Below are 24,992 nucleotides of genomic sequence, written 5' to 3'. Positions count from 1 at the left end.
GGAGCTGGCCGCCGCCCTTCTCACCTCGGTGTGACCCGGGGGCGCGGGCCCAGACTTCGCTGGGAGCCTCCGCCCAACAAGTGGAGCTCCCCTAGGGCGGAGCGTCGGCGGGTCCCCACCGAGCAAGAGGCAACGAAGGGCGGGCGCCCCCAGCGCCAGGGTTGAGGGAGGCGGGGTTCGGTGCCGGCCTCGGAGGGGGGCGCAGAATCAGGGCTTTTTAGGACCCAGCGCGGCGCCTCCCTCCGGGGGCGAGTGCGGCTGCGCGCGCCGTGTGCCCGTGTCCGGAGAGCCGCGGGCTGGACGCGGACCGCGCGAACGAGCAAGCGAGCAGGCAGCGGAGCAGCAGCCCGGAGGCAGCAGCGGCGCGGCGGCGGCGGTGGCGGCAGTGGCCGCTCCGCGCCTCGCCTCCCTGGCCTCACCAGCTTTGCTGCGCCGCGCCCGGACCTGCCACCCCCGCCTACCGGGCCCGACCTCGGCAGCGCCCCTCGCCTCGGCTGCCAGCGCCACCCGCCCTCCCAGAGCAGAGAGCGGAGTGCGGGGCGCAGAGACACCGGAGCCAGTGCCCGCCGGCCCCGCCAAGCAAACCCGGCCGGGAGAACCTTCGCTCGGCCCAGCGCAGCTCCGCAGCCGTCCGGGAGCTGTCCCTTCAGCACCGCCGCGGAAGCCTGAGTCCCAACGCAGCCCAGCGGAACCCCTGACCCAGCCCGAGCGCACAAGGTGCTGCGCTCAGCGGCCGCCCCGCGGGGCAGCACCCTGGTGCCCCTACCCAGGGGACCCGCCATCCCCTCCGGGAGGCGGGGAGAAGGAATGAGGAGGGAGGTCAGGCAGCTTCACTCGCCACCGAGGGGAGTAGGCAGATAGGCAAGGAGAGCCGAAGGGGACCGGTCACGCAGGGAGGAGAGCAAGCCGCATCCGTCCCCACCGCACCGGGAGCGCGCTGCAGCGACCACCGCAGAGCCAAGCACGGATTTCTCGTAACCCCCTCTTTCCCAGCTGGGGCTGGTCTATCGGTCCGGCCCCCGAAACGGAGCAGCTGACCTTCCCCTAAAAAGCTTTGTGTCGGTTTCTCCATTTTTCCCGCTGAGATGATACCGGGAGCCCGGCCCCCCCATCCTCTCTCCCCTCCTCCCGGGCCTCGCCGCTGAGCGCCGCCCCACTCCCTCCCTCCCTCCTTCTTTACCTCCCTCTTCTCTTCCACTGCCTCCTCCGCAGCCAGGCCAGATCCCTCTCACACTAGGCGCCTTAAAGACCCTAGGGAACCGGTGCACACACCCCTGGACCCGCACCTGCCTGACAGCTCCCCCTGAGGGGGCTTGGCTCGTTGTTTGGGGTGGGTGGCCAGAGCCGCGGTCCTCTGTGCCCCCCGACGGCTGGGGGGAGGGGGGAAGAGGCCCTGCGCCCCCCTCCCCGTCGCCAACTCCCCCTGGCGGCAGCTCCCATGGGTGTCGCTGGGCCGCGCCATGCCTAAGGGGGCGCCGCGATGGGCCAAGGGGACGAGAGCGAGCGCATCGTGATCAACGTGGGCGGCACGCGCCACCAGACGTACCGCTCGACGCTGCGCACGCTGCCCGGCACGCGGCTTGCCTGGCTGGCAGAGCCGGACGCCCACAGCCACTTCGACTATGACCCGCGTGCCGATGAGTTCTTCTTTGACCGTCACCCGGGCGTCTTCGCTCACATCCTGAACTATTACCGCACCGGCAAGCTGCACTGCCCGGCCGACGTGTGCGGGCCGCTCTACGAGGAGGAGCTGGCCTTCTGGGGCATCGACGAGACGGACGTGGAGCCCTGCTGCTGGATGACCTATCGCCAGCACCGAGACGCTGAGGAGGCGCTGGACAGCTTTGGCGGTGCGCCCTTGGACAACAGCGCCGACGACGCGGACGCCGACGGCCCCGGCGACTCGGGCGACGGCGAGGACGAGCTGGAGATGACCAAGAGATTGGCGCTCAGTGACTCCCCAGATGGCCGGCCTGGCGGCTTCTGGCGCCGCTGGCAACCGCGCATCTGGGCGCTGTTCGAGGACCCCTACTCATCCCGCTACGCGCGGGTAAGTGACTGCTTATCCATCGGAAGAACCTGACCCGGAAAGGCAGCCTTTGCTGCTTCCTGCGGGCAGGGTGCAGTGGACAGTGAGTGCCCAGAGTGTTCTGAACACGAAGGGGGTGTGTACGTGTACGTGTGTAAGAGAAGGGGTGATTTTGCCATGATAACTGGGTTTATATACATGAGTTTGTATTGCCGGTTGTATATGAATGTGTGTGTGTGTGTGTGTGTGTGTGTGTGTGTGTACTGTGCATACATATATATGTAAGTGTGCTGGTGTGTATTTGGATGGATAAAGTCTGTAGGAAGAAGTGAGCATATGTGTGTGTTTGAGTGTGCGTGACACCCCCACACTCTCGTTAGTGCGCATTCGTGATGTACATCATGAAGGCATGAATTGCCCTTTGGTTTGGGGAAGGTGGAGAGACTCCTTCCTTCTTCCTAGGTCAGGGAGCCTTTGGAGTAGAAACAGTATCTTAGCCTGCTGGGAAGCTAGAGACAGACCTCAGGGACCACCTTTAAGCCATTTGAGGAGGTGGTCTTGGGACTACTCATAGTTAAGAGCTTGGTGGTTGGTGTGGATCTGGGCTGGGTGCGGGAGATAAGAGAATAGTGGTCTCTGGAATAGCTGCCTTCCCAGGACTGGGAAGAGCCTGGGGGAGGTCCAAACCATAAGCTCCTGCTTCCTCTGGCCCCTGGGAAGAGGCTGGCAGAGAGGAAAACCTTAAGGGGAATGAACCCAGAAGTGTGTGAAGTGGGTGTGTCTTCCTCAGCCACACCCCTTTAGAAACAGCAAATTGTTACAAGGGAGAAAGGATATCCTGTTGCTGACCTTGGCCCTTCAGATGGCCTCCCTGGATTAGTTTCCTCTGCAAAATGGGGAGAGTGGTGGACTGCAAGCGCCATTTGATGGGCCATCTGTTGCTGAGACCAAGATAGAGACCCCAGAGAGACAGTTACCCTGGAAGACACACTCCAGGTCTTCCTGGGCTCTGTTCTCTGTCCTGAAGAGTACCAAGGATGAGAGAGATGTGTAGAGTTGGCAATCTGAAACAGTACCTCCCTGTCTATAAGCCACCTCTGCCCCTTCCAGGAAAAAAAACACTACCTCTGCCCATCTACTTACTGCCCCAGGCCCTTCTCTTTTGCAGACAGGCAACTGAGCCAGAGCTGGCATGGGGGTGAGGAATAAGGAGAAGCTGAAATCAGCAAATCAGTGGACAAAATTTGGGAGCTAGGAGGAGGGTTCTGAGGTGCCCAAGGACAAGGAAGGGCTGTACAGGCAGACACCTGACAGATTTAATGCTAATATAAAACAGAATGACATACAGGGTGGGGGCAGCAGTTCAAAATCTCATATCTTGAATCCTAGAATAGGGATTGTGGGTAGAGATAGAGAGCACTTGGTCTCCCATGTTGCCACTGAGGATCTTGGCCAAGGTCAGGTAGGAAGCAGAAGGCTTAGTAAAATTTGAACCAGAGCCTTCTGGGACCCTATTCTTCCTTGAGATGGCCACCAACCCTGCCACTCTCCAGAAAGGCCAGGGACCACTAGGGGTGGCCTCTCCTCTTCCCTGTCTCCTTGATGACAGAGGCCACTACAGCTAGAGGATTATGTAACTGGAGGCTATGCTGAGCTGTGGGGAGGGGCTGGAACCTGGGACTGGGAGAATGAGCCAGCATACACTGGGAGAGAGACGCCCACAGGCTAGGCCAAGACCTGGGTTAGAGCAGCCCTTCCACTCACATTTGACCTTGGCCTGAAGTAGGCCCAACTTCTTTAAGGTGGTTGCAGAAGGCTGAGCCCCTCCACTGGCCACTGTGGACTCTACTTTGATCAGTGTACCCATGTTTCAGGGTATGTGAGGGTCAGTAAGGTGTATCCGTTCTCCTCACCCACTCTCTCCACCCACTGGCCATTCCTAGGCTATGAGGTGGCCCCTTCACTCAATGGAGACAGATAGACCAACCACCTAAGCACAGCTTGAGGACCTGTCAGTAGGAAACCATAAGTCAGGAAACTCTCACGTGAGCGTCTACTGAAGAACCCACGCAGGGAAAAGCTGGACAGTCAGAGGTGGAGGGGAGGGCACTGGGGTGCAGGAGGGTATTGGTGGGTAGCACTCAGGATTGCAGAACTACTGTCTTTTCTGGTAGCCTCCTGGAGAGGCCACAGGCATGGGTACCACATGAGGACACTGAGACCCATAGAAGGAGTGGAAGTGAAGGAAGAGCTGGGATTAGAACCAGGCTCCTGCTGCCTGCCTGCCTGGCTGGCCTAGCTGCATTGCGCTGCCTTGCTGCAGCCCTGCGCAGAGACCAGCCTGCTGCCCACCTCCTCCCCCCTTCCATCTCTGCTCTGCCGCTGCCCGCCCGCCCGCTGTCACCTTTCTTTACTCCTCCCCCTCACAGCCTGGAAAAGCCTTCACAGATTGGTGGGTCTGGGTTTAGGGTTCTTTTTTTTTTCTTTCTAGATTTCAGACCCAAATCTCATGTGTGATATAGTCTGTGTGTGTAAAACAAAAACTAGAAAGGCTTGTGTGTGAGATTCTGTGTGGGTGTGTGAGAGACTCCTCGTGTGTAAGGATAAAAATATGTTGGTGGATGTGACTCTGGGAGCACATGTGTGTGTGCCTATGTGTTCATGTGTGTGTGTGTGTGTGTGTGTGTGTGTGTGTGTGTGTGTGTGTGACTGTAAGAGAGATACTTGTGTCAAAGAAACTGGATGTGAGATTGTATGTGGGTTGAGAAATGGTGTGTGTGTGTGTGTGCATTTGCATTTGTGTGTCCGTGTGTCTGTGTGTGTGTGTGTGTGTGTGTGTGTGTGTGTGTGTGTGAGAGAGAGAGAGAGAGAGAGAGAGAGAGAGAGAGAGAGAAAGAGAGAGAATGCATGTGTAAGAAATGCTTTGTATAAGACCCCAGGTCAGTGTATCTCTGAGAGGTATGTGGGCAGGTGTGGACGTGTGTGTGTGTGTGGCTGTGTATATGTGTAAGCTATGTGCTAAAGACCACCTATGCACATGCAAGGTGTGTGACAGGCTATGTGTGGCTATGTGTTAAGAAAGGATGAGGTCCCATGTGTGACAATGCATGTTTTCTATGAGAGGGGTCTTGGCTGTGTGTCACTGTTACTATTCGTGCTTGTATGTGAAAGAGACCTAGTGTGGCCTGGGAGTACCTGGAAGAAGATAATATTCTGTGGGTTCTGTGCCTGCTGTCTTCACCTCCAGACTTCCAGGATGTCTGGCTGAAGGCATTTCCTTGCATGTCACACCTCAGAAGACCTATGTTCCAGCCAGGCCAATTGTGCATGTATGGGCCAGCAGTGAGGTCACATCCTCCAAGAAGCTGTCAGGATGTTGGCTGTGGGACATAGGAGCTCCTTGGTTGGAGAAGGGAGGCCCATTGGAGCTACAAGGGGTAACAGTGCTGGCTAGAACAGCTAGTTCCCTGATCTTCCAGAGTAGGGGTTGGGGATTGACGTGAACTGGGGCAAGCTGAGCCCCACTCTAGGATGGATGTTGCAGCCTCAGACACACATAAGGTGTGAGTGGTGATGTAGCTATGGAGATGAGGGGATGAGGGGCTTCCTGGAATGAGCTGCCTCCTGGAGTCACACTGGGCAGACACTAAGGGGTGAGCAGGTGTTGGCAGGGAGAGGCAGAGGAAGAGCAGTATGCAAAGTCGCAGGCCTGTGAGAGCTGGTGGATTGAGCCAGCTGGCTGGAAACCTGCCCTCCTCACCTCCTTGAGAGTCAGCTGAGGTCAGAGGCCCTAGGCCTTTGTGATTTACATGTCACTGGGAGCATTAGTCATTGTCATATCAAGGCCAAGAATGGTCTCTAGGTTGCAGGCCAGGAAGTGTCCCGTGTATGAGTGTGTGTGTGTGTATCATTTTCCACAGGTCATTTGACCCCATGAATGCCAATGAACTTAAAATTGGTGAAGTCCTACCTCTGTGCAGTCTACTGTCCATCTTCTTGTTCTTCTCTGCCTCTTTGCTCCGTCCCTTAGTCTTTGGGACCTGATATAGCTCTAACTCTTCTTGGCTATCTTGGAAGAGAGTCACCTAGTGGTTACAATGGAGAGCCCAGCTAAAGACTTCTATTTTCTTCCTTGGGTCCCACTTCTGAGGCAACTCTGGGGAGTCCTGAGTTGGGCATGAGGCAAAGATGGAACTATTAACAGGCACTTCTCTGGAAGTGCCCTCTTCCCCAGGACAGGGCATACTTTGAGACATGGTATCATGTAATGGTAGCGTGGCCCATCCAGATATTGGAATTCTTTACCAAGAGTCCTCCAATGTTGTTTTGTTTTGTTTTGTTTTGTTTTGTTTTGTTTTGTTTTGTTTTAATTGTACCCTCAAGCCCCCGAGGCTCTTTTGGTAAAGAAAAGCACAGACCAAGTACCTCGTAAGAGGTCTTCAGTCCCATCACTGAGGAAGAGTTGGCTGGGAGGACTGACCATAGAGGTTCATAGAGAGAATGTCTGATATGATCGCTGGTAGTCACAGCACACAGGAAGCAGGAAACAGTTGCCATTGTGGCTTGTCTTATTGTTTTGCTGGTATTTCTGCTGTGGTGGCTTTCTCATTGTCTTACTTCACAACCAGCTCTGAACTTCACCCTTCTCTCTATCATCATGCCTGCCATTGTGCTTCAGAGCGCCATGGTCCCTTCAGGCCCGCCTCTCCAGCACTCTGACTATTTCCAGCTCTACTCCCAGGTCCTTCCAGTCCATTTTTTTCCATTTGGCAAGCACAAGGGCCTTTTCAACTGAAAAACTGGTCAGGTCGCCAAAGCCTGTGGGACTTCCCAGGTTCATGTTGGGGCCTCTTGGGTCCAGCTCGATTCCAGTGTGTGATGGTCTGGCTTTAGTCAATGCTCGCTTAAATGATCACTGGCCTGGCTTAGTTGCCTATAGTTGCTAGGTCATGGCCAGTTCCCTCTGGAGGGCTCTTTCTGCCTAGCTCACTGCCCCTCCTTTATTCTTCACATCAACCCAGAAACCAGATCTGTAGCAGTCTTCTTCCTGGCCCGGACAGACAGCATCAAGATTCAGGCCCAGGGTTCTCCTCCTCAGCACAGCAAGCTGCTCGTTAGAAATTTTGCTCAGTTTAGTTTTATCTCCGTCAGGTTCTAAGCTTCCCCTGCACTCAATGTAGTCTGAGGTTTTATGAAGGGGGAGGTTGAGGCCCAGCGAGGACAGATTTCTCAAGGTCACAGGTGAGCAGGTTGTCTGTCCTCTCCTAAACTCAAAGCTCAGCAGGTTTTTGAGGTCCCACCTTGGGGGGGCTTTGGAGTCTGGCACCCTGAGGGCAACTTCAATGTCTGGAGGTTTGGCCTTGGCTCCCAGAAGCTTTGAAGGTTGTTGGCCTAAGTCTCTCAGGGAAGACAAGACATCTCAGGGGTGGGGGATGGTTCTGGTAGGGGCTCATTCCAGGGCCCACTGCCTGAGCCAGAGACATCAGGCCTCCCACGGCAGCTGAATTTAGTGCCTCTGGCTATTCTGAGCGGTCTCATGACCAGCATATTCCACTCTGGACCAAAAGGTCAGGGCCTTAAGCCACACCCTGATGTCACTCCTGGGTCAGCCTGGCCACCGCCCCAGTCCCAACTGGATCTGTGAAGGTGGCTCAGAGGCAAAGGAGAACCCGAGAGACTCCAGGGCAAGTGTCCTGCTGTTCAGGACATTCCATGAGCATAGGATATACTGTAGATAGCTGTTCTCTGGACACCTCCAGTCACTACAATTAAAGCCAAGGTTCTTTCAGGGCATGGAAAGTACAAGCCGATAGGAAAAGCAGACCATTTTCAGGACGGTGACAATAAGTATAGGGACCCATGCAATGAGACCTCTAAGTAGGGGCTGGATAGACATTGGGCTCATCTGTGAAGAAAGCACTAGGGCAGGGTGGGGGTGGGGGGAGCAGAGTCAGGGAATGGAAAATTACCATCAGGAAACATAAGGCTAAGTGGGCTGGAGCAGGAGGCACACTGAAGCCAGGCTAGTGTGACCAGACATCACCAAGCATGGGATTCAGACTAAGCTCATTTCATTCTTTCCCTAAAGTGGCATTTTTCTGGAAATGTGCAGGTTGGGCTCTTGGGAGGGGCTTGGGGAAGAATGATTGCCATGTTCATCATCCAGGTAGATGGCGCAGGCTCAGTGAAGAGAAGACATCACTACCACTGCATGCGTCAGTGGGGCCCAAAACGCAAAAGCCCAGGCGTTCTGCTGCTCTTTGCCCTCAGTTTTCAAGAAATGCAGAGATCACCCCAGTGTTCTGCCCATCTTACTACCTCCCCAGTCCTCTCTGGATGGAGGGAGAATAGCCACCTACTTGCCCTTTCAGGGCCTCGGCACGCCATGCTGCCTTGGTTCGCAGATCCTTGTTCAGTTCTCACAACGCCCCCCACTCCAGGACCACATTAGTATTTCCAAGCCCTTGCCGCACAGCGAGGCTACTAACACTCACAGAGGTGAAGTCACAGAGGTGACCAGGGTCCCTTAGCCTCAGGAGCAGAGCAGCCAGCATTCAGAGCCTGCCTCCTGTCTGTGTTCCAGAGATGTTAGGGTCTGCGGCCTCCCATGCTCCAGGCCTGGACTTCCATCTGGTTCCCAACCACCTGTCCCGGGCGGAGATCCTGCTCAGCAAGTCCTGACCTGGTCTACCATAGCAGGAGGGCCATGTCCCAGCTGGGTTAATGGAACTCTTAAAGAAGAAACTGTCTCCACAGTGCCCAGCCATCTCCCATCTGCACTCACACTGGCTAGATCCCGCAGGGAATGGCAGAGGAACCAGGGAAGGGGAACCAGTGTGGAAAGAACACTGGTTGCGCCTTAGCTCTGAGTTTGAGGCCTGCCATGTCTCCCACGATCCACGTTGGTCTGGTTTCCTCGGCCCTCCTGGTCTCCAGGCTTTGTCTTCAGCTCTGGGCTTCGGCTCCTCTACTCCCTACCTTTGCTGTGCTTCCTGCTCCCTTCTGAGCATGCAATCTACCCTCCTCAGCTCCCAACTCTCAGCCTGCCTGGCTGCCTGTGCCGAACCTCCTCCCTTTGGACTGAGGACCCTGGGTACCACGGCACCCAGCTTGCACAATTTAGACTGGACATGGGCGGGCAAGCTCTGAAGGCCTGGAGCTAGGGATGTACAGACCATCAGATGTGAACAGATGATGTCTCAAACAAACTTCAGGTTGTAGGCATCAGACAACTCGACCAGAACAAGATTTACAGCTTCCCTCTAATGCTCCTGAGATGGTCCAGGCAAGACCCAGCTCCTTAGGGCTATGGTTTTTCTTCACCTGTGTCATTCAGGAAGGTTGAGCTCAGTGCACGCTAGGAATCTCTTCATCATCCTGGGGATTTAAGAATCCTGGACTAAAGCTGCTCAAAGGAGCTGAGAGATGAGTGAGTCCTTCTTCTCTCCCCTTCCATACCCTCGCCTAGCTGCCCTCCACAATATCAGTGAGATCTCTGGACCGAGCCATGGCACCAAGGGGCAGGGAGCCCAGGGGAGGGTCTCCAGAGCCTCTCTTCACTTGGCTTCAGTCCACATTCAATCTATACTCATTCATTCATTCAAAGTCGAGCAGTCACTACCAGGCTGGAGAGATCACCAGCTCAGCAGCAGGCTCACATTTGGGATACTGCTACTTTGGGGTGTGCCGTTTCACTTCATTGGGAACGAGCTGTATCCCTCTTGCCTGGGCCTTTTTCTTGGCTGTCAGTCCTCTAGTGAACAGCAAGAAGCCATTCAGAGGGGAACAGTGGTATCAGACTATATTGGAAAAAGGACCATAGTAGAGAAACACTGTGTGGGACAAGGTTAGGGTCTTACCGCTGGCTGTCAGGGAGGCTTAGAGACAGATGCTGTAGGGTGTCCTGCTGTAGGACCGTCTCAAGGACCCTCGAGAACGGCCCAGGGTCCTTCAAGAAGTTCAGATTCTTGGGCTGTGTCCTGGAAAGGTTCCATTCCTAAAACTGGCCATTTGTGGGTGACATAACTGTTGGCCAGGGAGAGTTCCTGTCATGGGGACCACATAGGTGGCTGCTGTTCCAAGCATAGCTCCTCGTCCAAAAGCAACAGGAGCTGATGAGAGTAGGATTGGGGCTTGCTAGAAATGAGGACTCAGGCCTCAGCCCAAATGGCCTAGTGGGAACCCATACTCTAACAGGCTCCCCAGATGACTGGAGCACACTGGTGGCTGAGAGGTGCTGAGGGAGGCGGTAGTTCATAGCCTGGGAGGGGGGCGTGACAGGATCCATGGAGCACTGGATAGTATGTGCAGGTTGTCCGTTCTGTGACTCTGACCTTCCTTGTAGCCTGGGGGTAGGAGGGTGGGGCCCCTTCTGAGCAATTCTCAGGCATAATGCTTTTGACTGGGCTGTCCTCTGGGAACTTTTTCTCACATGCCTGCTGCAGCCGTCTGTTCTCTTTGCCTCAGCCCTGGTTACCCTGTCCTGCCTAAGGCTCTTCTCTACAGGGTAACCTATGCTACCCTGACCCCATCAGTCCTTCATTCTGTCTCACTGTGGATTTGGTCTCCCTTGGAGGTGAAGCCTAACTCTTTCCGGGGACCTGATGGGGGTGTGTAAGGATGCTCCCACACCCAGCCTTCTTTCTTACCCTCTCCCACCCAGCTTCTCCTCTTCTCTGTCATCTCGCTCCCCTCCAGCTCCCCTCCATTATGGCATCCCAGGTTTCTGTCAGGCATCTGATGCTCTGTGTGCCTTCCCTACTCACATTGCTTGTTTGTTCTCCTAGCATGTGGACTCCATGACGTCAGTAATTCTAGCCCCTTTCGACTAATTGTGGCATAAAACCTAGAGCAGTACCTGGAACAGGATGGGTGCTAAATAAATACCTGTTGAAGGTCAAGGGATCTGTGTAGGGGCAGAGGCATGCCTGTAATCCCCGAATGCAGGAGGCAGAGGCAGGAGGGGCTCCAGTGTGAGGCCGGCTGACCCCTTGCTGACCCACATCCTTCTCTGCCTACCTGGGAACTGCTTCACCTCCCCCACTGGAGCCGTGGTGAACAGGCCAAGGTGGGGTGGCAGTCTGGGGTGATGCAGGGACTCCAGGCCTACAGATGGAGGGGTTCATATCCACGGCCCTCTCCACACTCCTGCCCCCCACTCCCAAGTACAGCTCCGAGATGAACACACACAAGCTCCCAAGGGCCTGCACGGTACCGCTTAGGCGGATGTCTCCTGGGACTCTCTTTCCCTTGAGGGTCAGCCGGGTTTTCTACCCTTCCCTCCACAACCTTCCCGCCCCCTCCTGTCCTCCTTCCGTTGTCAACCATGTTTGTGGGAAGTTCTAGGTATTCGTCACTGGATTTCAAAACAGACTCCTCCTGAAGGCCTAGAAAGATTTTTTTTTATCCCCAATTCCTCTACTTGGAGCCTCAGTTGTGTGTTCACTAAAAGAATATATGGAACAACTCTCTCTCCTCAGTTCCTGGCTGTTTGACCCTTGCAATGGGATTCAAAGTCCAATCTGTCCCGAGGGCAGGCCTCTTGAATGGGGAGACCTGAGTTCAAATCTCAGCCCCACTATCACCAGCTGTGTGACCTTGGACAAGTTCCCTAACCTGTCTGTGCCTCAAGAGAACACTATTAATAGCTCCTGACTCATAGGGAAGTCGGGAGGATTAAATGTGTTAAGCACTCGGCCCAGAACCCAGAACGTAATCAGTGTTTAATTACCGTGGCGCTCATTATCTTCTCACCAGCTCGTGGCCCTAGAAGACCCACACCTTTACCTGGGTCCCACCCACTTTCTCCTTTGAGTCCCATATCCCCTAAAAAAATCTGTTTGAGGGGTCACCTAACCTATCCTGGCCCCTAGAGCCCCATTTTCCAGACTCGGTCTCACAGGATCTGGTTTTCATAACATCACTCTGAGAGACAGGCCTGGATTCTCCCATGAGACTCCTGTATATTGCAGGCAGGTCACATTCCCCTTGAACCTCAGTCTCCCTGTCTGTTGCAATGGGCTGCTTATCCCTTCTCTTCCTCCCTCCCTAGAGGGAGATGACAGAATTCTACCCGCTGCATCCAGGGAGAGTCAGGGAGGGCAGTCAGGCAGCTGACATCAGGTTCTGGCCAGGAGCCAAATTTCATGATCCTAGCCTGACAGGTGTGCAAATGTGGTGGGCCTGGCAGTGGAGGAGGCCACGCCCCTTAGCTCAGAGCATTTTAGCTTTCCATCAGGGAATGCTCAGGGGTCTCTTGGACCTCAGAGCTGCAGGATCCCAGGACCAGGGATAAAGGCTGTTGTTGGTGCCAGTGGACAGTGCCCACTCTCAGGCGGGGCTACCCCGTCACACTGACGCCAGGCTTAGTGGGGACGGGCTAATATTAGCAGGGGCAGCCCCAGACAGCTGATCTCAGGGGGCCTCAGGAGCCAGCCTTACTGTGCCCAGGCCGAGGCCACTGCAGGCAGCATGGTGGCAGACAAGGGAAACTGTCCCAAGCCTCCGCAGGGCCTCAAATGCCCCTTCCACCTCTCACCCAATGGCTGCCAGCCCTGTTTCTACATTATCCATGGCCTACAGCATCCTAGATCCTCCCTTCCCTCCACCACGGTACAGAAAGGGACTCCAGCATCTCACCTGCACATAAGAGAGCCTTCCAGGGCTACAGTTAGTACTCAGTATTTATTTAGTCATTTTTTTTATCCAGCAGATATTGAAAAGCACCTACTGTGTGCCGGGCACTGCTGTCCGGACTAGGACTCATGTTAGGAATCGAGCCAGGAAAAAAAACAAAAAAAAAAAAACAAAAACAAACCTGTCAGGCACTGGTGTCCTTGGAACCTCATATCCCAGTGTGAGAAACTCAAAAGGAAACAGCAGGTATGCACCATGTCCCGGGGGACCAGTGTCACAGAGATGGCGATTTTAGCAGAGGGGGCCATATGACAGCTGGGCAGCAGAGCGAGTTAGATCTACAAACCCTGTGAGCAGCAGGTGTGTGCATTGGCTCTGGGTACGGCCAGGCATATCAGGGCCAGGGGACGGTGGCAGGTCAGGAAGTGTTGTGCTCCCCCACAGACTTCCTGCAGGGTGGTAGGGGTGAGGGTCCTGCGTGTCTTCCCCAGCCTGCCAGCCCAAGAGCTCCCTCCTCTGACCTCCCCCTCTACGACCACAGTAGCCCACACAGGCTGGCTCTTCACGGAAGGGCGCTCCTGCTTGGCTATAGGGTGACTTCTGTCTTCTCACTGAAGACCAGCCATGCCTAGCTGCCAGCAGACTGGCTCCAGAGCTGGGTGTGAAACCAGAGGGAAGTTAGTGAGGGGTCCTGGCAAACGAAGCTCACACGGATGCTTCGAGCCCCATGGCTACTTCTAAGCTTCCCACTGCAGCGTATGTAACGAAGGTAGCTAAGATAAAGGTGGTGGGCCTCAGTAGCCATACTGCCTGGATCTGCAGATTAGAAACTGTGTGACCCCTGAAGTACTCAGCTAGTTTGGCTCACTGGTGGGAGGAAGAAGAAAGATACAAGGAGCTCTTCGGAATTCCAGCCGCTAGGACAGGTGCAAATTAGATCCTTCTCAGTATTTCTTCAGGAAGGTGTTGTGTGAGTGTGTTATGCTGAAGTCACTAGCCTTGGTGGTTCTTAGAGCAAAAACCTAATGTCTATAAATAAAGTTGGTTATTACTGGAGTGGCTTCCATGGAACTCCAAGCCTGCTGGGTAGGATGGTTCCCTAAGGACATTTCCTGTCCTCTTAGATGGTAGAGGAGCCCCCCTTTTGAGTCTCGTTGCCAGGTTGGGGTTGGAGACATACTTCAGACCACAGCTGCATACCTGAGCCAATGTCTTACTTATTAAAGATGAATTTGTATGTTCAACCTCAGGGGCTCTCTGAGCTGCTGTGAGGAACATGGCTGCCTGCTGGGCCACGGCGAGCCAGCCGGAGCCCTGGAGTGAGGGCCACAGCTGGGCTCCTGTCATCTGCCCTGTGCAGGGTGCTGCCTCACAGAGCCATAGATACCCCTGACTTGGCTCCTAAGAATCCTACACATTTGGTGCCCGGCCAGTACATTTCTGAGCCTTCGTTTCCTAAGCTGTAAGGCATACATAGTGGGGTTGGAGGACCCAGGTGTAGTCAGCAGCAGGAAGAGGATTTTAGGGAGAGAATATGGTTCCTAGTAAGGCCATGTGTGTGGGGAGACCACCACATCAAGGGCAAAGAAGTGATGTTGGGAGGAGACAGGGCAAAAAGAAAGGCCTTTGGCCTTGGCCAGGGCTGGATTGTGGTATTCCCCCTGTCGTGGTGTGGAACTGAGCAGATGGCATCTGACTGAGCAGGAGTTTGTATCCTGTGGTGGGGTGAGAGTCTGAATAGTGGGGCCCTGGAAGCTGGGATAGCACCTACTAAGAGTGGGATCTGGCAGCACTCACTAGGCCTGTGCTTAGATTCTTCAGTATACAGTGAGGCCCTGGCTGAGCCAAGAGATGCAGAATGTACAAGCCTGGTGGCCTCACAGCCTCGGGGCCATGAACCACCGTCACCAATGATATATTTAGTGGCACAAAGGTCAGAAATGCCAGGCCCTGGCTTCCCTTCTGGGCAGCAGGAGTCGTCCCCTGAGGCCTGGCTTTCACCAGGCATATATATATATATATATATATATATATATATATATATATATATTTCTCTCTCAGTCCGGGGATGTGAGCACAAGCATGGTGGCTTCCTGTGCCCCCAGCCTTCTCTGAAGCCTGGGGGCTACCCTTGGAATCCTGTGCATTGGCTCTGGCAGCCCACCCACCGTTCCCTTACAGGCTCCTCCCTCCTCAGCCTCCTCTAGCTCCTGGCCTCCCTGCCTGCCCTTGCTTGCTGTTTCCTGTGATGAGGGAGTTTTTGCTTCATTTGTAAAATGAATGTAGCCTTGGTGGCAAGTTTTGGTCCCAAGCTTTGAACCTGGAACAGTCTGGGATATCCTCAGTGCTCCCAGAGAGTGTTCCCTTACTTCAGCCTTTTAAATACTCTACTGAGGTATATGTTCCTTGGACTCAACAGAAACCCACGAAGGTACAAAGTAAACCTCAGAGCACGGAGTGTCTGGGTAGACCAGGAAATCGATAGACTTTTGTTTCCAAATAGTCTTGCAAGGCAGAAGGATTTGACAGTATGCCCATTTTATTGATGGAGGAGGGAAAAAGGGGTCCAGAGAGATTAACTTATTTGTCTAAGGTCACCTAGTTGGTAATTAGTAGAAGATGAGACCCAGGTCTTATTTTGAAAGTTATGGTCAACTGCAACTGGGCCAGTCAGAGTTCTTTCTTGCTGTGGGATGTGATGGCTCTATGGTCAAGAATGACATGTCAGATGGACAGAAAGAGGTAATGGAGAGGTGAATGCATGAGTGCATGTAGATGAATGGAGAGAAGGAGGGGCAGGACATCCAAATGGATGGACACACAGCTGGGCAGGAACTAGGTGGATGAATAAACAGGTGTGTTAGTGGGAAGATGTCGGTCTGTCTGGGTGGGTAGATGGATAGATGGATGAACAGAGGAATAGATGCATGGAGGTGTGAAGGCATGAAGGAATGGATGGGTGGGTGGCTGAGTAACTGGGAGGGTGCAGTGAGTGTTTTGTTGGGGAGGGGTGTTGTGTGCACATGGGTATGTGCGCTCAAGTCTTCTGTGCATGCACAGAGGTCAGAGGACGACATCTGGCTTCCTGCTGTCTGAATGGATATATTTCTGTTTCTGGTCTTCAAGGCTAATGAGGACATGCTGCCTCTCATCACATGAACACATCCTAAAGAATGGGGCTCAAAAGCTGAGGACTTCAGGGTGGAGCGTTGAAGCACGTAGATGTAGACAGTGAACCTGCCAGAGGCGGAGGTGGGCTCTGAGGTGGACTGAGGTGTGAGACCTAGGGTTGGAGGCTGATCTCCAAGGCCTGGCCCACCCTCAGAAGGAAGGGGTCTTCACGGGGAAGGAAAAACCTGATCAACCTGGGAAGGTGTGGGAAGCGGAGCTTGGAGCAGGACACAGCTGGGGTTGCTTGGGCCCACCTCCCCACAGCCACTGGAAGGCAGATGGGGATGCTGTCTGGCCACAGTGAGCATGCTATGATTTCATTCTGTTTGGGGGGAGGGGTAGCGCTATTTCTCCTTTCTCCTGGTCACCAGCCTGGGTGAGCAGTGAAGGCAGTGTGAGCTCCCCCCACCCCCCCCGTCAGGGGACGAGGCACTAAGAATGAGGTCTTCCCAAGGACCAGAGCTTAGACTAAGTTCTACCATCTTCCTGCCATTTTTCCTAACATCCCCAGACTCTAGCAGTGACCTGGCAAGGTCAATAAAGGGACCGTGAGACTGGTTGGCCAATTAGTGAACATCGCAGGACCTGCATGAAGGCTTTGGTGCTGCAGTCTGGAGCATGCTTTTCCAGCCAGAGCTGAGGTTGTTCATTTGCACAAAGCACAGTAATGTGAGCTCCAGCCACCACCACCAGCAGCAGCCCTCAGCTCTATTCTAGCATTCCCAAGCACTATGCTGCACACCCCCCCACACACACACACCCCACACATACACATACACTGGCCCCAGCAGTCTCCCTGGGAAACCAGGTCCCAGTGAGTGCCTGGTGTGCAGCTAACTGCTCATTACAGTCACGGCTGCAGCTAAGTATAGCTCCTGCACACACAAGACCAAGACAACAAGGGAAAGCCTTTCCATAAAAAAAAAAGCCCCACATCCAGACACCCAGACAGCCACACACACGTGCTCCCCCCCACTCACACACATGTACACACACTTGCACCAACCCAGTGTCACCTCATCAACCCATTCATTCAGTAAAAAGTCTATTGGGTGATAGGAGTGTGGTCAAAAGCAGATGTTCTGGAGCCAGGGGAGGTGGGGGGAAGCCGAGTTTCCAGTCCTGACTGTGTCATCGCTACCGGGTTATATGACCATGGATGGGTAACTTATTTAGTGTCTTTTGAGCCCCAGTTTCCTTTGTAAAATTCAGAAGGTATCCATGGCCTCCAGGAAAATGCCCCCCCCCCCCGTGGATAAGAACACTGGCTGTGCAAGGAGGAGGACCTGAGTTCAAATCCCTAGCACCAGCATAGAAGAAGTTGGGTGTGGCCACACAAGCAGCTTGTACCCAGCTCTGGGGAAGGTGGAGATGGAAGGATTTCTGATGCTTTTGGCTGCCCGTGTAGCTTCAAACTCAGTGAGAGATGCCCCCACCCCCTCCAATCTCCAGGGAACAAGGAGAGCAAAAGAGCAAGCAAGACACTGAATGTCCTTCTGTGACCTCCCTGGCACATGTGGACGTGCATGCTCACATACAACACGTGCATGGGGGTGGGGACAACACAACTTTAAGCGAGCCTTAGAGTCAGTGTAGGGCTAAATGAGACACAACACAGGGTATGTAAGGTGGGTGTGGCTCAGAAGGTGCTGCCACCAGTGCTCACCTACTGTGTGTCTGACGGCGTCGTGTTGGAAGCATTACCTAAAGATGTTATTTCCAAAGGCAGTTATGTCATGTGATGTCCAATGCACAGTTGGTACTCAGTTAATATACTATTTTAATGGCTGAATGATTGAATGTTTGAAGGCTACATCCGGGGATGGGGGGAGGCAGATGTCCTCTGAGCTTTCTCCTCCCAAGAGGTATCCACCCACATTTGTCCATCCCAGGCTAAATAGTCAGCAGTCTATGGCAGAGCCCAGCCAGCTTCCAAGAGCCAGCCTGTCAGAGTGGGTGGTGCTTGTTCAAGCAGCAGCCCCTCAACTTCAGGCAGCTGGATGCTAGACCCCAAACCCAAAGCCAACTCTGGCTAAGTCCTGGTCCTAGCTTGGGTAGATGCAGGAGTCCCACAGGCTTTCTCTGGCAGACCCTGGTGCAGATGTAGGGTAGGCTGGGGCCTCTGGCTTGGCACAGGGCATGTTTGCATTTGCTGAGGAAGGAACTTGGGTCCAGTCTGGGTACAAAACAAGCTTCAGGATTTGGAGACACTGTCACTGGCTGTCAGTGTTCCCAACCTTTGAATAAACCGACTGTTAAACTCCCCAGGCCATCTCCTCCCTTCACACCTCCTCAAAAGGAAAGTGACATTTCCTCGTGCTTTTTAAAGCCCAGACTGGCTGGGCCAGGCCTGGGTGTGGGGTGGGGAGAGAGTGGGTGGCACAAGGAGTCACACAGCCCATGTCTCTCCTCACCTTGAGTGATCTCAGGATGCTGGGAATAGACATGGTCTCATCACCTCCCTGTGCGTGCGCCCCAGATTCCAGAGCTGGTGCCCAGATTTCAAAGTCCCTGATCTTGCACCCGGAATCCAGGCTTTGAGTTCCCTCCTCTGTTGCTGTCCTGTCCCGTAGATGGGCCAAATGCCATTGAGCAACATCATAAACACCTTCAACTGCCCGGCGTCCTCGCTGGAAAGGTACCATGGTCACCTTGTGTTCGCCTCCATGGGTGACACATGCCATGCTTGTGTCGGATGGACACTGAGGCCTTTGTGTAGCGGCTGTTCCCACTGTCAAGAGATGAAAGGGGTTGTGCCCACTGTCACTGTATACAGGTGTGCTGTCAGTGAGCACCCCAGTTGCCAGTACAGACCTGGGTCTGCTCTTAGCACCTGAGCCTACCCGACTGCCCAACATGTGGGGGCTGAGTGTGCCTGTTTCCAATGGGGGTCTAGAGGATGGTTACAGAGGGTGTTAGTGGCCACTTTAGCCACAGATTTGTGGAGAGAGATGATGCTTTTGTGAGTTTGGAAATAGATGTGCTGTCATTGTAACAAAGCCCATATGGACTCAGACAGCAGTGGTACCTGTGAACCCACGATCATATGTTCATCATGTGTAGACAGGAGCAACAGCTTGCTTCCTCAGAAGGCTGCAGGGAGAAGCTGTGCCCAGCATACAGACAGAGGACTGACAGGCCCACAGATCAGGAGATGCCATGGCCACTTCTGCACAGATGGGAAAATGGTGCTCTATAATTTGGGGAAGGGTTTCTCTTTCTCCTACTAATTAGAAAACTTGATTGGACCTGAGGCAAAGCCAGGCAAGATTTCTGGAACCAGCTACGTCCGAGAACTTGCATCCTTACAAAAACTGAGAGCACGTGAATCGCTAATACCCATCCGACTGGACTCTGAATGTGGGTGAATGTTATTGTATGTAAATCGCATCTCCGTGAAGCCTGGGTGTTAGTGTAAGATGATTCACAAGTACCCTGGGAGAAAAAAAAAAAGAAAGAAAAAGAATAAGGAAAGTCAGCTTACTGGGGAGGCTGGTTCAGATTTCAACCTCATCGGATGGCGAGGGAACGGACCACAGAGATGCTGAGAAAAAGGGTGTTCTGGGCAGAGGGCACAGCTGATGTAAGGCCCCAAAGCAGACATGTATCCAAAATGTTTGAGGGGCATGTCTGAGGATGCAGATGTGGGCAGGAAGGACAATATGCATTTTATTAGGAAGGAAGGCTAGAAGGGGACATGAGCTCAGATCAAGCAGGGCGATCTACAGGAGAAATGGGAGCCTTCGTTGAACGCTCTATAGAGAATTGACACAGCTGAGTGTGTGCTGCAGCCGTGTGGGAAACAGGAGATGAGCCCAGAGACCATGGCCACAAGCCATTGGAAAGATAATGGCGTGGGTGGGGGGCATGGGTGGCAGCATTGCGGGGGTAGGGAGGGCTCAAAGTGGGGCTGGGTTTAAGCAGAACCACCAGGGTTTCCTTACAGATTAAATGTGAAGTGCCACAGAAAGAGAGATGCTGAAGCTGACTGCGAGGATTTTGGCAAGAACGTCCTGGAAGGATGGAGCTGGAGAAGCCTGCGGGGGTGGCGGGTGCTCGAGAGTTTAGCTGCCAGGTTAAGCTTGAGTGAGTTACTAGAACACCACTTGGGGATGCCAGGGAGGTGGGTGCAGGAGACCTGCATTCAGGGGAAAAGCTGGGCTGGAGGGAAGCCTTCGGGAATGTGCTGAGTGATGTTCTCCTGACGGGAAACAGAATTGGAGTCATAACTGAATCAGCCTGTGTGTGTGGCAGGGGTGATGGGGAGATGGAGAAGAGGAGCCAGGGCATCCTTCAAGTGTGCAGCTGGGGGAAGGGTGTAGAGAAGGAGTGAAAAGGCTATCAGGAGGCCATGGGGTCCCACAAACTATACCAGAAGGGACTGCATGGTCAGGAGCAGCTGGTAGTGTCGGAACCCCGGGGGAACCCCACAGAAAATCGGCTGCATTCTTTGCTCATCCAGTGGCCTCTGTGCACACCAGTGCTTCCTCTTGGAAGCCACTCTAGCCCCAGGGCTTGATAAAGGCCCATTGGATATCCTGTGTACTCCCCTCTGGGCCCTTGTAGGTACATTTTTTCTCTGCATAGCTGCTTAATAAATGTCAGCTCACCTGCGATCTATGTTTGCTTCCCCTATTCAGTATCCTGCACAGGCTGTGAGCACTCACCAGTGGCCCCTCGTAGGCAATGTCCACTGCCCTCTCTGTGCCTGCTGTCCTAGAGTCACCTCTTATTGCACTAACACACACACACACACACACGTGCACGCACGCACGCATGCACGCACGCACGTACACACACAAATACATACAGGAGTCTGGATCCCATATGACATAAAGTAGACATTGGAGCAAGTTTCCCTAGTGGATTCCTAATAAACTTCTTTTCTATCTCTTTCATGGAGCTCAGAACCTCAGTTTTCTCATATGTGGAATGAAGACAATTGAAACTACACTGGTAATGACCCAGTTTGTTTCCTGTGTGTGTGTGTGTTGTTCACATGAGATTCAAAGTGGGAAAATAAGTAGTAAGTGACAGAAAGCTGTGTCCACTGCTGCCACCACTGTTATGAAGAGACTAATGTCTTCCTTGAGGGCAACTTGGGATAGTGTGAAAATGAGGTCTAAAGAGTAAGTGGAGGGGTGCAGAGTTTTTTGAGAAAGTTGTTTTCAAGCCCTGCCTGCCACATCTTAGGTGCACATGTCTCAGGGACACACAGAATCTACATTATCTTTTTCTGCAAAACGGGGCTTAAAAAGTTTCCTAGAGAGAAATGACGAGCGCTGTGCTCTGGTGAGCATGCAGGATAAGGACGTTCAATAGAGCTGTGTGCCGCTGTGACTGCGGTAGTTGGGGGCATAGGGGCAGCATGGGCCAGCCCTGGCCACCTAATGTGGGTACTTAGCATCAGCAGGCCTGAGCTGGCTTGAGAAGGTTTGAAGCTGGCATGTGGAAGTGTGGTGGGAGGGTGGCCAACTCAGCTGGGTCCCAGCACCTCCCCGGATAGGCTGTCACTGTTCTGTCCACTCGAGAGGGCAGCGCTAGAAAGGAAGGGGTGGAGGTGGATTTAGACAAGAGATAAATCCTTCTCTTGGAGGTGTCCAAAGGCCGAGTGAGTGGCTATGTCAGTGACCCACTGCAGGTGGTCACCAACAGAAATCTCTGTTGCAGGCTCACTTGCAGAGGGGATCACAAATGCCCCCTCTGAAGGTTCTACAGGGTACTCCTTATTTCCTGATCTGGGGAATTCAGTTCCTGTTTATCTTATTCCAGTCTGTGGTTAGGTTGTTTTTTTGTTTTTTGTTTTTTGTTTTTTTTTAAGGTTTGGAAAAGGTTTGAAGTGTGTAAGACTCCAGAGAAAACAGATAAAAACAGTCCAGAGTTAGCTGAGTTCCCAGGCAGTCAGGAGGGCCGCTGACTCATGCCTCTCAGACGGCAAGCAGAGGCGCCCATACAGTGGGAGACACACTTGTCCCGGTATCCGAGGAAGGTCCCATGTGGGACAGTGGTGTGCTTCTGAGTCTGACATGTCACTGGAGAGGTGAGAGCAGCCTCCTGTCACCTATACTGCCTGTTTCTCAGTATGCTTTCAAGGAGAGCGGCTCAGGCCTCTTCTGAACATGGGGGACACAGTAAGACAGTGAGGCCACAGTCCCCCGATGCCTCTGTCTGTCACACGGACTAAGGCTGGAGCCACGCTGGAGTGTCCAGATGGGCTCACAGAGACACCACCATAATGACTTGTGTCACATGGCCGTGTCCATCTGGCTGCTTAAAGGAACTGATGAGACACAGGGAAGCTCTAGGGCAGAGTGGGACCTGACCTACCACTGAGAACTCAGAGACTTTAGGGTCAGGGTCCTTCCCCAGAGACCTCACGCTCCCCTGAACAGAATGTCTTGCTGGGTTGGCAGAGCTTTCCATGCCAGTGTGTGGAAACCACCAGAAGAGCAGGGCCCACTGGAGACCCTTTGGCTAGAAATTGGGATAGAAATTCGCGGGCAGCAATGGCTCAGCCTCCACTTGCCCTGTGACCTTGTTTGTCCTTCACCCCGAACCCCAAGTCCTCCCAGCCCCAAGTCAGGCACTCAAAGCAGAAAGCTTGTATTTCCTGGGGTGTTGGGTCTCCATCCTCTAAGAACTATGCCCCTTAGTGCTGGGCCTCGGATACAGCTGGAGTGGCCCATGCAGTACAGGCCACGGAGACTCTGCCGTCAGCTCTCGTGAGGAGAAGGCTGTCTCCTGCTGCTGATCTGTAGATAGTAGGCAGGTGGCAAATAGAATTCAGGAGAAAAAAAAATCTCTTCCCTTAGCTGTTGTCTTAGCTCTTCTCCTCCTTCTCTGTTAATTTGGGAAAAAAACAAACAAACAAAACCCTAAACCTTGTGTTAGAAGAGAAACTGGTCTGACTCTTGTTCTACAGAGCAGGGGACTGGCACTTTGGGTGATTTCTGTACCTACTAATTCTTCCCTGAATCTGGGGATACCCCAGGCCTCAGGGCATTTCCTCTGTTCCCCTCAATTGTGTCTTAGTTCCTGAAGTGTGTTTATCACGGCTCCAATCTAAGGCCCACAGGACTAAGTTTCCCAGAGGTTACCACCCCCCTATCAGACTATGTGTGGCAGAGCTGGGATTCGAACACTGTGCCGGATGGAAGCCATCCCCAGGTCTCTGCTATCTCAGATAGCTTTGATTTCCAGCTTCTCTCTTCTTGTGCTTCCTTGAACATCAGATTAGAGCTATGTGAAGTGCCAGTCTCATCTTGCTTCATGAATCCCAAATGCCAAGTGAACCTGGGGGCCTCCAGGCCACCTGGGACATTAAATGAAAAGAATATCTCGCTCTTGTCCATATCTGCTGAGCCAAGACTCCTTCCTGGGTGGGTCAGGGCTCTGCGTTTGTACATCTACATTCTCAGTCTTCCCAAAGCCTCCACTGCCACCCTGGTCACATGAGCCCGTCTCATCTTCTTTTTGCCTGCCCCACCCCGCCAGATTCTTCCTTGAAAGGGGTCTATCTTCAGCTGTCTGTTCACATTCCCACAGAGTCTGGGTCCACTGCTTTGTCCTTGTTGCTAAGTCCCTGGGGCCCTTTGCCCTAGCTTGTCAAATGCACCCCCCCCGCCCCCAGGCCATGCCTTAAGCACACAGACTGACCCTGGGACCAAGGCTGGCCTTGTCAGACTGTTTCCCTCCATGACTTGGAAGGATAGGAAGTGGCCTTGGGCTGAGAGTAGACCTGGTCCTCTGAGGGGTATGGTGGTGTTTTGTGCCTCAGTTTCCCTGGTAACTACCAGATCAGTAGACTCCTTTCTCTGGCTGCCAGCTGCTGTGCTTCTCTGATGCTGAGCAGTGGGCAGTGGTGGATGGTCCAGGTAGATGGTGAGCTGGGCAGGTTGGGCAGGGCTGGCAATGCATTTGAATGTCTCTTTGTCCCTGCTTCCTTCTTGGCATTGGTGCCCTCTCTCCCCACCCTTTCCCTCCCCCACTTTGCATTTACTTAGCTATGGTATACGTGCACACGTGAGCCACAGCTTGCATGTATGTAGAGGTCAGATGGAGTCGGTTTCCTCCTGCAACTATGTGTACTCCAGGGATCAAACCCAAGTTGTAAGACCTGTGGAAAAGTGCCCTTACCCAACAACACATCTCACTAGTCCCTGTGTGTAGTCTTGTTCCATCATTGTCGCATGGAAAGGATCAAGGAGCTGCCCAAAGCCACCCAGTAGAACTGGAACTAAAATTCAGGCCGGTTGATGTCAAGGTCATGTAATTTCTGCTCAGCTGCCGCCTCCTTTGACAGAAGGACCTGAGCCACTCTTGGCCCAGGGCAGAGAGGGCCAGGGCACTTGGAACCAAAAGTCTTGGAAGAGGGAGTCATGGTAGGGCATTGCCTGAGCAAAGGCTCGGAGCTCATCGTGATAAGAACCCTGTGCCAGAGCCTCGTGTGACCCCTCAGGCTTTGTAGGTCCTATCTCTGCCCTTTGCCTTAGGTAGTTCGCGCCCCGGGCTGTGCCTCCATTTGCATTCTTGCCCAAAGGGTGGCTTTTCACAGAAGACCTTATAGGTCACCTCTGTCTCAGTGTCCTGAGTTTCTAAGATCCACATTTCTACAGTTCTGAGTGGAAATCAGCTCAAGACACCATAAGTTCAGTGGCACGACAGTCAGGATATGGGTAGAAATATCCAAGGATAGAGCCGTAAGGGGGTGGTGTCTGTCCTGGCTTCTGACTTCTATGAGACTTGAGAACTACCTTTCCTAACCTTGGCTCAGCTCTGGATGGAGAATGCTGGGCCAGCGGCTCAGAAAACGACTGTGTTCAGCCGTGCCTCTCTGCTGAGCCTTCCTCTACCCCTACTCGACTGGTCTCTTCCTTCTTGGACTGGTGCGTGAGTGACCATTTCTGGTGTGGAAAAGTGTCTGGATTATGAGCTGAATCTCCACTTGGTATTTGACATACCAGCCTCACACTGGTCTCTCCAGGAGATGGTCTATCCATGTACACACACACCACAACCCACACACGCACACACTTATTTTTGAACGTGCCTACCCCTTGCACACAAACACACCATAGACAACACAAGCTATATATGTGCACCCTTATGCACATACCACACCTCATGTAAGCCCCATGTATGTATGTGTATCCCCAAG

The 24,992-nt window shown here is 53.5% G+C and overlaps 1 protein-coding gene across 2 annotated transcripts in view; it reads left to right on the top strand.

Annotated features, from left to right (window-relative positions):
- The first annotated feature begins 288 nt into the window (after window positions 1–288).
- The window catches only part of Kcnc1 (potassium voltage-gated channel subfamily C member 1), a 41,090-nt gene continuing 16,386 nt past the window's right edge, over window positions 289–24,992 (top strand). For both annotated transcript variants that reach the window (XM_021167847.3, XM_029480081.2), the window contains exon 1: window positions 289–2,050. In XM_021167847.3, the coding sequence (XP_021023506.1) occupies window positions 1,481–2,050 (570 nt within the window). In that variant the 5' untranslated portion in view covers window positions 289–1,480. The remainder of the gene's footprint in view (window positions 2,051–24,992) is intronic.

The sequence above is a fragment of the Mus caroli genome, unplaced genomic scaffold, assembly GCF_978045245.1.
Source record: "Mus caroli unplaced genomic scaffold, Mus_caroli_1 scaffold_8, whole genome shotgun sequence".
Taxonomy (NCBI): Eukaryota; Metazoa; Chordata; class Mammalia; order Rodentia; family Muridae; genus Mus; species Mus caroli.
The sequence above is the reverse complement of the archived record's forward strand: the minus strand, read 5'-3'. Positions and strand labels throughout refer to the sequence as shown.